The sequence below is a fragment of the Anarhichas minor genome, unplaced genomic scaffold (assembly GCF_050575085.1).
Source record: "Anarhichas minor isolate MPS153535 unplaced genomic scaffold, ASM5057508v1 ptg000121l, whole genome shotgun sequence".
Lineage (NCBI taxonomy): Eukaryota > Metazoa > Chordata > Actinopteri > Perciformes > Anarhichadidae > Anarhichas > Anarhichas minor.
In genome coordinates, this window is record NW_027466567.1 from 135,076 (window position 1) to 149,089 (window position 14,014).

A 14,014-nucleotide genomic window follows, 5' to 3' on the forward strand; every position below is an offset into this window, starting at 1 on the left:
TGGACTCAGTACGACCTCCAGTAACGTCTCAGACGGGAAGTATTACGAAAAAATACAAAAATACAAAATACAAAAAATATGACGTTGAGTATAAATCGTAATTTGTGTTACGATTTGTAACACAAATGTCACAGAGCCGGTTTCCAGCTGGCGTCCGTCAACCGTAGAAAAGACGTTCTGTGATTGACAGCTGACTGTGTGAGGAGCGTACAGATTCTATTCAGATTAAAACACACGGCAGTGAATTATATCTAAGTCTAAGCGCCTGTGAAGGTTTGTTTTCTTTGACGCTGAGCTCAAACAGTTACAAAAAACAAGATGAAAAGTGTTTGATTCATTGGTACTTCTGTACGCGTTGATGTCCAGCTTTCCTCCAAGAACAACGTCGCTCCAAACATGATTTAACACATTTGATAAAGTCAGTAAAGTCATAACAATGTTAAATTGGTAAAAGCATAGTAAAAGTCACGGTTTAGTATGTCATAAAATATAACAAAAGTTATAAAATAATATGTCATAAAATATAACAAACGTTATAAAATAATATGTCATAAAATATAACACAAGTTATTGTATAATATATCGTAAATATATAGTAAAAAGTTATAGTATATGTCATAAAATATATTTTTCTTAACACCTGGTGTTTTTATTGGACTGTAGTTTCACAGTACAGATGTTTATTTTAGTTATGCGTGTGTGTGTGTGTGTGTGATGCTGTGAGCGGTGGGCGGGGCCTCGGTGAGCTTACTGCTCTATTTATAGCCTGTGAATGGAACAAGGTCCTTCTCCTGCTGCCGTGTGTGTGTGTGTGTGTGTGTGTGTGTGTGTGTGTGTGTGTGTGTGTGGGCGTGGTCACATGTGGACCTGAACATGCTCTACTTGTCCTCCTCACACGTCATGTAACGCTTGTATGTTGCCGTCAGATAGCATCACACAGACGGAGAGGAATGTGGACGTACTAAGATTACCCCCCCCCCCCCCCCCCCAGCTTTCTATTTATTCAGTCTTTGTGCCGTTTCATGCCGTCCACCAATCAGATGCAGCCCCTCAGCCGATGTGTTGGCAGCGGCTTTATGAGGCTTATGTAACGTCCATTGGCGAGACGTCCGTCAGCCATCTGAGCTGCAGGGCAGCGACTGTAATCTGCAGCTGGAAACTCCTCCAATGTCACATTCATCCACCTGCTCACCAAGTACTCCAGTACTTTCACTTTACTGGATTCTATATTCATCAGACAGCTGGAGTTGGTTTTTGACTGTAAAGAGACAGATCGGATGTTTAGGAGTGTGTTTGTGCGAGGTTCTTCTCTACAGTCAGAGTTCTACTACAGTAGAGTTTATAGAAACACACAAAGTAATGTAGACTTTCATATTGGATCATATTGGTTTTAACTAACATGAGGTTTAGTAGCACACGCTACCAGTCCCAGCTGTGGCCACATTGGTACAGCGGTCTCTTTGTGAGGCATTGCTCGACCGATGTACCTTTATTGTTTGTGTGTCATTTTATGTATTTGTCTCTCTGGACCCTGAGTCTGAAATAAAGTCTATATCTATCTCTCTAATGTACTGCTGAGGACGTATTTTAGACTCTAGAATTTGCTCTAGTTTACAAAAAGTTACATTAACTTTAGTGTTCGTCGTGTTCATGTTTTTGATTTGAAGTATTTTAAATCCCTCGTTTACTAACTCCGTCTTCTTCTTCTCTCCCGTCTTTGTCGGCAGCGTCTCTGTGTGGAACAAACAACGATTAGTTTCATCCATTGAATCTGTTTCCTCTGCTATGACATGTACAAATGGCTGCTGTGAGTCCTTGAGTCCTTTCCTTAACCCCTGTTTCCTCTCTCCTCCAGCGGACGCTTCCTCAGCTTCATACTGAAGATAGAAGAAATGCTTCACAGCTGGTTCCCTCACATCACATCAGACCCGACGCAGACGGACGACGGCTCTCCTGCTAAGAAGCAGAAGGTGAAGATTTGTTGTCACATGACTGTTGGTCTCAGATGAATCATGACTTCATAGTTTCACACTTTAATGTTTTTACACACTCTGGTTAAAGTGAACGCTTTATTAGAGGAGAGATTTATAATGAGAACATGAAGAATAAAATGTTTTTGAGGAAATATCACATTTTTAATCTTCGTTTCGTTTTATTATAGAAGTGTTTGTCACACGTGATGTGTTCAAGGACCGTCGGAACGATGTAAATCCAACGATAAATACAGTATTTAGTCATGTTTAAAGCAGCTTCTTCAAATGTGAAACTGTTCCTTTGACGGTAAAACTAATGTTTGAGTTTTGAACTGTTAAATGTCCCAATGAGCTCCGAGAACATTTCATAAAAGATCCTTTGAAGAATAAAATAAGAAGCCCTAAAATACATCAGAGTAAGATAACAATCCTGCACGCTGAAGGTAATCTTGTGATTATGGTCTCTGAGGAAGAGAAGCACCTTATGTAACAGAACGACGAGTTCATGGTTTCATAAGAAGAGTAGAAGTCACACGATGAGGGGAAAACCAGAGCGGCCTCTCAACCATCTGTGGAGTAAACTCACGTTCATCCAGAGTCCACTGGAGGAGGTCCAGCTGCTCTCAGATCAGCACCACAAATCAATTCTTTGTTGTTGTTGTAATATTCGTAGACGGTTTACATTTCTCATCTTTCTGATCGTAGCCGTCGTTGCTTTTACTTTTCTTTGAGTTGATAAAGTCACGTATTCTTGTTATTGTTTTACTGAAGACTGGATTATTTGAGTTCATCAATCTTTGATCGCTTGTCCAGTTTCTCAGATAGTTGTTTATTTAAATGTACTGATACAACATATGTGGTTCAATAATTATGTTAATTCAGTTTGAGTTTAAGTCGTTTGTCTTCCACCAGGAATATAATTCTGTGGTTTTAATTTGTTTTAAACGTTTGTGTTTAAGTCGTTTGAATTACTGTAATCTCAATGGGACCTACCTGGTTAGAGAACGGTTCAATAATAATTATATTAATAATACGCAATTTAAAACGATTGACTGAAACAATGTTGTTGGTTATCGCTGACAGTCACATAATGTGTAATATTTATTGTATGTACATTTATTTTTGCTTGTTTTAACTACAGTCTTTAGTGAAAGGCTTGTTGCTCAACATCTTAACATTTAAACAATTCATTTACTTTTAATTGATTTAAAGGGACAGTGTGTAGGATGTGGTGACATCTAGTGGTGAGGTTGCAGAAGGTAACGTGAGCCTGCCGACAGTAAAGCCGTGGTAACGGTACGCTCGGAGGCCATCCATCCCATAATAACACCACTTTAGGAACAACGGCGGTCAGCCGGCAGCACCATGGCGTTAAACTCTGGAGCTCACGTTACCTCAGTTTTCAAAGAGAACTACGGTGGCCTTCAGGTGACATAAAAACATGAAAGACTGTTTGGTTTGTCCGTTCTGGGCTTCTGTAGAAACATGGCGGTGCAACTTGGCGGACTCCGCCTCCCGCTCCGTATGTGATATGAAGGGCTCATGCTAGGCTACAGAAAACACAATGATTCTTAGTTTCAGGTGATTCTACACTAAAGAACACCTAGATATTATGTCACTGATGGATCCTCTGAACGCTGTGGTACTGATGTGATTCTTCTTCTCTCCTGCAGCATCACGGTGGCGCCTCCTCTCCTCCTCCATCCTCTGCGGCGGCGCTCTGCTCCTCCGACTCCTCCAGGCGGCGCCACGCGTCGACCGTCCTGAAGACGCCCGAACCGACACCCGGCCGGCCCGCCGCCTCCTCCGCCCCCACCTCCCCTCCGCCCGCACGCCGCAGCATCAGCAGCCAGGAAGTGACCCAGGACGCCGCCGTCTCCTCCAGCACAGACTCGCACTCGGGGCCATCACCGCCACCGCCCTTCAAGATCCGCTTGCCGTGTCTGGAGAGACTCCTGCAGACCAAGGAGAGCATCGTCTCTCCTCAGGACCGCGGGGGACGGGGGCTGGTGGTCCTGAGAGAGGACTCCTCGTGAGACCGGATCTCATCGTGGCTTCCACAGAAGAAACTACAAGGCCTTAAAAAAAAGCATGTTTCAAAGTCTTCTACATCTTTTGTGTTCGTCTTGATTTTTAATTGACGCTCAGATGTCAAGTTCTCCAGCAGAAGAGTCGGAGTGTGATGAAGACGTGAACGACGGGTCAGAAAACAAATGTTAAACGTCTTCACTAATATTTGAGTTCATCTTCTAATGAGGTCAGAGGTTAAAACTATGATGGCAGATTTATTTCACGAGCTGAAGGCTTCTTCTCTTTGACACCTTGGTTGATCTGCTTCTCTTTAGATTTTTTTTTAAACATTCCTCGACCTCATGCTGACAGAAACGACACGGTTTGACCCCGTCAGGACACCGTTCCTGTCGGGTCAGAACAAACTAAACTCAGCTTTTCCTTCTTTTACAGAAGATACCATGATGTGGAAAGAAGTCTTTGTTTTTAATTAGCTTGGAATCTGCAGTTTTGTTTTATTTATTTTTTTAAAGGTGCAACGTTTCTCGAACAAGTGGAACCTTCAACACTAAAGACTTTGATCCGTTTGTCTTCTTTCAGGCCGCTGAACAGAATCACACAGACCCAGAGAGGACGTTTACAAACGTCTCCCACCATTTAAAAGATGGGTTTGGATTTCAGTTAATGTGAATACAAAACTCACAGTAATCTATAACTCATCTTCATAAACGCTGTGAGGACACAATTCACATCTTTGTTCTAGTCGTCCGTTATATCTAATGCTGCTGTTTTGGTTTAACTCATTAACTAACGGAGGTTCACAGAGTTTGCCGTTTGACAAAAACATCCGAAAAAAATATATTGACATGCAAATGAATGGAGTGTAAAGTCCTTCACAGCGACCGAGTCTTTCAGAGTACTGAGATAGAAACCCAAACCTCTCCTTTAACCGGAGCCGGCGGTCTGCACACTAAACTCAGACGTGTGGAAGCTCTTTCCTTCGTGTAAATAGTTTCTCCTCGTGAGAGACGGCCTTTGTGATATTTTGTACTTCTGAAATAAATGTGAAATCTGAGGAAACGATCGTCTTTCTTTAACAAACACACGACAGCAGATCAGTTGTGCAGCATTTATTGTTGTTGTAATGCTTTGGGAAACTCGGCATCGGCAATGAACACAATAAATATGGATATTATGCAAAACATTTTCCTAATGAAGCATTTTACACAATGTACAATATTCTTTTCTTCGGCCACCTGCTTGAATATTTTATACACATTTCCAAACTAATAAACAAACCTCCATGCAGAAACCCTGAAAATGGGATGTGGAGTAATGAGCAACCAAAGAGTTAACACGAAACACACTTCTCGCGTGGATTGTTGTGTCATTTAAAAACTGCTAATAAACCACCAGGAGAAATGAAACTCTGTGATGTTAAAGTACATAAAATGGATTTTAAAAAGTGGCCCGCCTGCTCGGGAGTTTTCCTTCGACTGGTGCAGCGATGGTGTTCAGACAATACAGTCACCCGTCACTCGTGGGTATAAATGTGTGCGTGTGTGTGTCAGTAGTCCGTGTCGGAGCCCTCCGCGTTGTCCACGTTCCTGGACAGCATGTAGTTGTCCATGTCGATGGAGCGGCAGTTGTTGATGGCGTAGCGCAGCCGCTCGGCCATGACGGCCTGGCTGGAGTACGGAGGCAGACACAGCTGGAAGAAGCAGGTCTGAGAGGTCGGCAGGCTGTCGTACGGCTGTGGAGGACGGACGGACACACACACACACACACACACACACACACACACACACACACACACACACACACACACACACACACACACAGAAACAAACAGTTAAGTCATCAGACGGGTTTCTAACTAACAGCCTGTTGTTCACACAGAGGATGACCTCACTGAGCTTCCAACAATGAAATGAACACGATCGACGGCAACATTGATGTTTAAAATGTCAAAGCAAGCGCTTCCTAAACTATTGAGATGGTAAACATCGTTATACGAGTGGACAAAGAGACGTCCTGACAGCTGAACGGTTTCCTGTCTGCATCTTTACCGTCTGATTTAAAGAAAAACAAAGGTGTGTTTCTGTTCTTCCATGTCAGCTGCACAAACCTCAACATGTTCTGCATATGGTGAGTAACCGATGCATTAAACATGACTCGTGACTCACCCGGTCCACCTTCATGATCTGAAACCTCTGGGAGATGTCGGCCGTGTTGGCGGGCAGCCGGGAGCGTCCGGAGACGAAGCGCATGAAGAGGACCCGCTCCTCGTTGGAGAACTCCTCCAGCGTCTGCCAGAACCACTGCACCAGGGAGTGCTGCTCGTCCACCTCCCTGTAGCGCACCACCTTCTTCAGCACGTCGCAGCAGATCTCCGGCATGCCGCACACCATCTGCTCCAGCTGCTTGGCCGTCAGCAGGGAGAGCAGCGGCACCGGCACGATCCACGACATGCCCTCACGCACCGCCGCCACCTGAGGGGGAAGGTGAATATAAATGTTTGAGGTGCTCAAAGCAAAGAAAAGTGTTGAAGTAAAAGACTCTGCAGCACGAGTACCAATACTCTGGTACTGCAGTACCATCTTTGATCAAGTTGTGCCAGAGTATAAGTACACAGACTGTGTACCTGTCGGTCGAGCTCGTGCAGCCGGTACTCGATGGCTCGCTCCACGTACTCCTTCCTGTTGGAGAAGGTGAGCGGGATGCTGTTTCCTCCGGGGATGATGGGAACCATCTTTCCATCGGCACTCTGCCCGACGAAGGAATCCAGAGGAATCATCTGAGAGGCAGAGAGTAACGCAACATGTTTCACTATTCATCGAGACTAGAAACACGACACAACAATGACTACAGACGACGATGCACGAGAGCCTCCTCATTGAACAGACAGCATCACATATCTCTCATATCTCTCCAGCTACATATGTATTTAAGGATTTATATCATTTTATTGCAACATTATGAACATCCGGACCTCCGGTGTCTTGAGTCACAACTGAAGAGAGAAGCAGCGTTCAGGTTGAATGATGTTTAATTCATCTGGAGAGAACTCTTCTTTTAAAGACTTCCCTGTTCTCCGTTCTCTCTGAAATCTCTTTCGTTTCTCTGAATAATATTTATTATGTCGTTCGTGGCAGTTTGAGCTCAGTGGTCACAAAGGTCAAATGTGACCGCGATGTTTTTTACAGGAGAACTCTGGTGAAGGTGGTTTAAGCTTCGTCTGTACTCGCTCTCAGCGCCGTAGCGTGAAGTCGTTTCTACTCAATCAAAAGACAACTAGTGTGACTCAGAGACATGAACAGACTGGAGGTGTAACCGGCTACACGTAATAAACTGACCTCCACAATAGAGAGGAGGGATTATCATTATCTGTAAACTCATCATTGTCCCGATAGAAGCCATGCAAATAAAGAAGTCAAGTATTAAAAGCCTCATAAAGAAATAAAGGTTGAATATCCTGTAAACTATTTGATTTGGCTGCAAAATATTTATTCAAATGAAGAGTTTTAAGAGTTCTTCTAAAGCTTCTAAAACGCTACAAACACTCGGAGGTGCAGCCCGATGCAGCGGCCATGATGACATCATTCTGTGTCTCTTCACTGCGGAGAGAATAAACTGAGCTTAAATGACCTCAAATGTAGTTTGAAAGTTCTCGTTACTCATCAGTGAGCTCATATCTGTAGAGTTACTGGTCTCTCGTCAGTATATTCAGTCTCTCTATGGTCAGACAGAAACCAAAAGTTTCATGGAATTGTTGAATAATCAGTCAGCGAGAGCGTTTCTCTCTTTGACTGAATGAACGATTCAACAGATCGGCTACAAAACCCTCAAATTAAATCACGTATTCACGGTTCTGTCAACAACAGATTATAATATCATGGTGAGACATTTGACAGCTCGTCTGGCAGAATTCAATCCAAAGCCAGCAGAGGAGCAGCTTCTCCCCCCCTCCCCCCCCTGAGAGTCTGGGAGCAGGGCCAGGTCTCCAGCAGGACACGCTGCATGGACAGCGGCCCCGGCGTTCCTGCAGCGCTGAGGGCTTCACGGTGGAGGGGTTGCGTGAGGCGAGTTTGGACAGAAGAGGGGCTCCGGGGGATACGTTGGCCGTGTGTGTGTGTGTGTGTGTGTGTGTGTGTGTGTGTGTGTGTGTGTGTGTGTGTGTGTGTGTGTGTGTGTGTGTGCGTGCTCATCCAGCAGGGCTCACATCCAGCTCTCACAAGGCTTCACGCACGTTTCCGACACCGGTTCGGAGTCTGAAATGTGAGCGCTGATTCGGGCCAACGTTCGGTTGGTTATTGTTCGACTGTCAGCTGTTAACAGGATCAACTGGTGTTCACTGTCAGCGCTCACTGGGCGTGGTGCAGCGTGTGTGTTTGTTTTGGGACAGTTTAAAAGGTTAAATGTGTAGCTTTTCCACATAAATGTTTCCAACTTCTAAACCAGAGAAATCTGCAGCTGTAATCGAGGTAACGGTGCGTTTCACTGTGGCGTCATATCCTCTTTGTGCAGCGTCATAAATTGACTTTTTATCCAGTTTTAAGCCACTTTTTTAAAGACAGATCATTAGATCGTTTTCATTTTTAACTCGATGAAGGATTTTAGTCATCAGAAAAACCAGCTGAGCTAACGTTAGCATCATTAGCTCGTCTCTCAGCTCCTGCAGGACGTCTCTGGCTGAAGAGAAGTAGCCGATCATCAGCCTCCCTGTGAGCCTTCAGGACGCTAACGGTGACGGTTTATTGTTTTCAGATGAAGTTTAAACACAGAGTGATGAGCGAGGAAGCTGAGGGGCGGCGGTGCGTCACCGGGATTGACTGCCGAGGCCTGCAGGAGATTCTATATGCAATAAAATGTGAGTCATGAATCTGACTCTATATGCAGCTGTGAATACATGTCACCTTCTCTCTCCTTTGAGAATCCTCTCTGTGGTTAAATGAAGAGTCGACTTGTTCAATTAGAGAGTTTGAAATACTGACGCATCTCCTCTTTAATGTTTAGAGTCTAAACTAGAGATCGAACAAGACTCGACATTTAAAATGTTCTTTTTTTACTGAAATACACACAAACAAAAACATTAAAGATCCTTAAATGTGGGTATACAATATGTATCTATATCAAATAATTAAGTTACATATACTCTTATGAAAAGAGTCGGGATAGATGGGCAAAAATAAGATAAAAGAAATGAAATCAAAATGGAACCAATTCACAGCTTCAATGTCCTTCAAAGTAAAGTATCACAACATTCTGACTTTAATCTCATATATATATATATATATATATATAAATAAAAGAATCAAGAAAGGGATTTCCCACCTCATGGAAGTTCTCCTCGGTGATGCCGCCGTCTTCAATGTGAAGAATGCTTTTGAGCGTCTGCACATAGAGGAGGTCCGCCTCCTCCAGGTCCTCCAGCATCAGCGGGATGCAGCACAGCTGTTTCCACACCAGCGGGGCCAGGTGGAGGTCCAGGGGCTTCTTGGTGCGGATGGCCACGCCCATCAGGATGCCCAGGAACCTGAACTGGAGCATGTGTTCGTCCAGACAGGAGGACGGGTTGAAGAGGAACCTGAGCAGATTGACAGGAGAAGGAAATATGGAGTTCTGTTCGTCACAAAGGTCAGTAGAGCAGCAACTCCTGAGTTCTGAGTTCTACAATCACTGGTTTCTCAATGGAGTCTGGTGTGTTTGTAGAGATCAAAGATAACAGCTTCAGTTCTCTAACAGAAAGGTAAAGAGGTGAAAACATTCTGAATGAAGCTTAAAACTTAAACTGATTCTTTTAGGAGTCTAGAATACGTCCACAGCAGAACATTGATTTGTGTGTTTCTATAAACTCTACTGTAGTAGAACCTCACACTAACACACCACTAAACATCTCTACTGTCTCTTACACCTGAATATAAATACATGTTCCCAACCAGCATCACCAGCTAACACAGGACAGTATGTATTAAAAAATATTACAACTTTTATTTTGAAAACCTTGTGTTTTAGGGTTAACATGGTGACTGCCTTTTACCTTGAAGAAGACACAAAGACAGAAAGGAGGGGCTTCAAAAATAGATGTAAGAAAATATTATAAATCTAAAATGTAATAATTAAATAAATAGTTTAAAAAAAAAAAAAGTAAAGAAGATGAATTTTGTCTTTAGTCCGTGTTTCATCTATTTGATCTGCATGTTGTCTTCATAGTACTTTACAATGAAGTGAATGCATGATGTTACTATGTTTCTGCATCCTCTAAATGATGAATGGTGAATAACTTCAGGTGACTTTGTAACATCTGTCCAGAGACTAGAGATGAAAAAGCTGTGACGCATTTACAGAATGTATTAATGTGCACCGTCCAAACAAACAAACAAACATTGTTTCTTTTATCTGCATTGGAGCATCAACGAACTGCCAAACTGACAATATCATCTTTAAAAAGGAATATAATGTCTCTTGTGTCTTATTTCTGTGAGATTGTTGTATTTATCTCCATATACACCACATGAAGTAGAATGTTATTTAAACATCACGTTTCCATCACACTGATACTAACAGTGAGGAACACTTTGTGTCTACCTGCGTCTCTTTCTCATGAGGTTAAATCTTCCCGAGCAGCAGGATCCTCAGCGGTGACCTCACCTGTCTCTGTTGTAGCCGACCTCGGCCGTGGCGTTGGGGGAGGGGATGAGCAGGTCGACCACGCCCGTCTCCAGCTCCTACAAACACACAGGACCAAGACCGTGAGCCATCCGGTAAACTCCTCTCCTCTTATCAAGAACCACCGACACGGATCCGTCCATACCTGACACATCTCTGTGATGGTGTCGTCAAACACCCCCCCCACGTCGTCGGCCCCCTCGCCCACCAGCTTCACCTTCCAGGCCCTGGAGGGCAGGCGGAGGTCCGAGGCGTTCAGCTTCACCACCTGACGGGCGATCTGCACGAAGACCGGTTTACACTTACGCCCCCTGTGGAGAGTTAGAAAGCACCACGCCATGAAGTCACCGGGTTCTTATTTAACGACGGTCTTCTCGTGTTGGAGATTTTCACAAGTTAAAAAAAACTGCCATTATCGTCAGATTTCATTCCGAGGGTCCTTGAACACATCATGTGTGACGAACAAAGAGCAGCCAAAACGAAGCTTAAGATTGTGATATTTCATCAAAAACATTTAAAATCTCACACCAAATAAAGAGTTCACTTTAACCAGATCGTGTAAAAACATTAAAGTGTGAGCTCCTCAGTGAAACTATGAAGTCATGATTGATTCATCTGAGACCAACAGTCATGTGACAACAAGGAGGAGACACTCTGACTGAACTACAGGAAGTGAACACGGAGAGGAGAGAGGAGAGAGGAGAGGAGAGAGTAGAGAGGAGAGAGGAGAGAGGAGAGAGAGGAGAGGAGAGGAGAGAGAGGAGAGAGGAGAGAGGAGAGAGCAGAGAGTAGAGAGTAGAGAGGAGAGAGGAGAGAGCAGAGAGGAGAGAGGAGAGAGCAGAGAGGAGAGAGCAGAGAGGAGAGAGGAGAGAGGAGAGGAGAGAGGAGAGAGGAGAGAGGAGAGGAGAGAGCAGAGAGGAGAGAGGAGAGAGGAGAGAGAGGAGAGGAGAGGAGAGGAGAGAGGAGAGAGGAGAGAGGAGAGAGGAGAGAGCAGAGAGTAGAGAGTAGAGAGGAGAGAGGAGAGAGCAGAGAGGAGAGAGGAGAGAGCAGAGAGCAGAGAGGAGAGAGGAGAGAGGCGAGAGCAGAGAGGAGAGAGCAGAGAGGAGAGAGGAGAGAGCAGAGAGGAGAGAGCAGAGGAGAGCAGAGGAGAGCAGAGAGCAGAGAGCAGAGAGGAGAGAGGAGAGAGGAGAGAGCAGAGAGGAGAGAGCAGAGGAGAGCAGAGGAGAGCAGAGAGCAGAGAGCAGAGAGGAGAGAGGAGAGAGGAGAGAGCAGAGAGGAGAGAGCAGAGGAGAGCAGAGGAGAGCAGAGAGCAGAGAGCAGAGAGGAGAGAGGAGAGAGGAGAGAGCAGAGAGGAGAGAGCAGAGGAGAGCAGAGGAGAGCAGAGAGCAGAGAGCAGAGAGGAGAGAGGAGAGAGCAGAGAGCAGAGAGCAGAGAGGAGAGAGGAGAGAGGAGAGAGGAGAGAGCAGAGGAGAGCAGAGAGCAGAGAGTAGAGAGCAGAGGAGAGCAGAGAGCAGAGGCTGGAAGTAGAGGTTTTTTAACATTTGTTTGTTGTTAAATTTGCTCTACAAAAACTTTACTTCACTAATATCGGCAGTGAAATGAACAATTGTGTCTATAAGAACACATTTTAATGAGGGTGTCCTGGTGGTCACAGAGAACATCTTCCTCAGGGATGTTCACCTGGACGTCGTTAAACACAAACAAAGACAAAGACCCATGTGGTACTGACCGTGTGGAGATCCGTTTGACGGTGATCTGGGGCCCGTAGTTCTTGCCCTGAACCATGGTCTTCCCTATGGAGCGCACCATGGGCAGAGTGTAGACTCTGGGGGCCAACAGGGGCCTCAACTGGCCCTGAACGATCCCCCAGGTACCGGCGTTGTAGTGCGACGTACAGCTCTGCACAGAAAGAAGTCACCATCATTACGTACGGTGATAGACTGTGTGTTTCACCTTCACCTCCTTGTCCAACACCCTCTTGAAGCAAAGACCACCTCTGAATGTTTAAAGACGGGTATTTAAACTAAACCCCGACCCTTTAACGTGCTCTTCAAGCTGTTACAGTCAGGAAACATGATTATGAATGTTTTCTTTGCTCACCTGGTTGTTGGGGCTGAGGTTGAGGAGTCTCCACGAGGAGTACATGAGGTCAGAGAAGTGGTAGAGGAGACGCAGACGAGCCCTCACCGCCTCGATGCTGACCTCTCTGAGGCCGCTGTACTGAGGAGGAACCGCCACGGGGAGACCCAGCTGGAGAGGAACCGAGGAGCCTGAGGAGGAGGAGGAAGAAGAGGAGGAGACACGACGACCACAAACGACACATGAAAATAGGAATGAGGAGCTTACTCATAAACGTATTAGTGTGGATGTACCCAGAGAGAGAGAGAGAGAGAGAGAGAGAGAGAGAGAGAGAGAGAGAGAGAGAGAGAGAGAGAGAGAGCGAGAGAGCGAGAGTCTAACCTGGAGCTCGAGGCGGTACGGAAGGAGCCGACCAGGCGGCGCTGTGGCAGCGTCCGGCTGAGATCTGGTGGATGTTTTTTCCCTGCAGCACCGTGGCCACCGTTGGCTCTCTGACGTGGTTGGTGTGGCCCAGACCGAGCTGCACGACACAAGGCACGGTGTTCAAAGTCACGTCAATTCATCATTTGTAGTAACGAGAAGTATTTAAACTCGTGGAAGTTTGAATTTACATTCGCCAAATTCTCATTTTCACTGAGCAGAGCCTGAACGCATCACAATTCTTGGGGGGTTCAGTGAGTGTTCAGCAGGTTACCTGTCCCTCCGAGTTGCTGCCCCAGGTGTAAACGTCTCCCGTGGACGAGAGCACCAGAGTGTGTTCAGCTCCGACGGCCACATCCTGGATGTGGACCCCCGACAGAGCCGGCACCTGCTGGGGCCGGTTGTGGTTCCTGGCCCGGCCTTCAGGTAAGCCGATCAGGGGGTCTGCGAACATAATATTTAAATTACATGTCAAACTAAAAGTTTTATACAATTACCTTATTAAGCTACTCAAATGTAACTGTGAAAACAGTATTTATCATTATTTGAGCGACATTTTTTCATCTGATCTGTATTTTCTCAACTCATCATTTACTGAAATATGGAAAATGTCATAAAGCCAAATGTCAGATGTAAAGCTGGAAATATTGAACTAATTTTCTTGAAAAATAAATAAATAACTGTTGATTGATTGATGGTTGCAGTTCTGATCGTTATAATATTATTATCGTAGAGAAGATGATGTAACCGAACCTTGGCCGAAGGTGAAGACTTTGCCGTCTGTGGTTAAAGCCACAGAGAACTGTGTTCCACACGCCACTTTGTTGATGCCGATTCCACACAACACGTCCACTTTCTGAGGA

At 45.1% G+C, this 14,014-nt stretch overlaps 1 protein-coding gene across 1 annotated transcript in view; it reads right to left on the bottom strand.

Moving 5' to 3' along the window:
* Positions 1–5,101: 5,101 nt before the first annotated feature.
* Positions 5,102–14,014, bottom strand: part of LOC142940930 (putative E3 ubiquitin-protein ligase HERC1) — a 69,983-nt gene continuing 61,070 nt past the window's right edge. The window contains exons 67-77 of the mRNA XM_076083133.1: positions 13,905–14,007; positions 13,426–13,595; positions 13,113–13,251; positions 12,753–12,922; positions 12,382–12,551; positions 10,798–10,963; positions 10,635–10,711; positions 9,318–9,570; positions 6,628–6,780; positions 6,170–6,475; positions 5,102–5,736 (exon numbers count right to left, since the gene is read on the bottom strand). Coding sequence (XP_075939248.1) covers positions 5,551–5,736; positions 6,170–6,475; positions 6,628–6,780; positions 9,318–9,570; positions 10,635–10,711; positions 10,798–10,963; positions 12,382–12,551; positions 12,753–12,922; positions 13,113–13,251; positions 13,426–13,595; positions 13,905–14,007 — 1,893 coding nt within the window. The 3' untranslated portion in view covers positions 5,102–5,550. The remainder of the gene's footprint in view (positions 5,737–6,169; positions 6,476–6,627; positions 6,781–9,317; positions 9,571–10,634; positions 10,712–10,797; positions 10,964–12,381; positions 12,552–12,752; positions 12,923–13,112; positions 13,252–13,425; positions 13,596–13,904; positions 14,008–14,014) is intronic.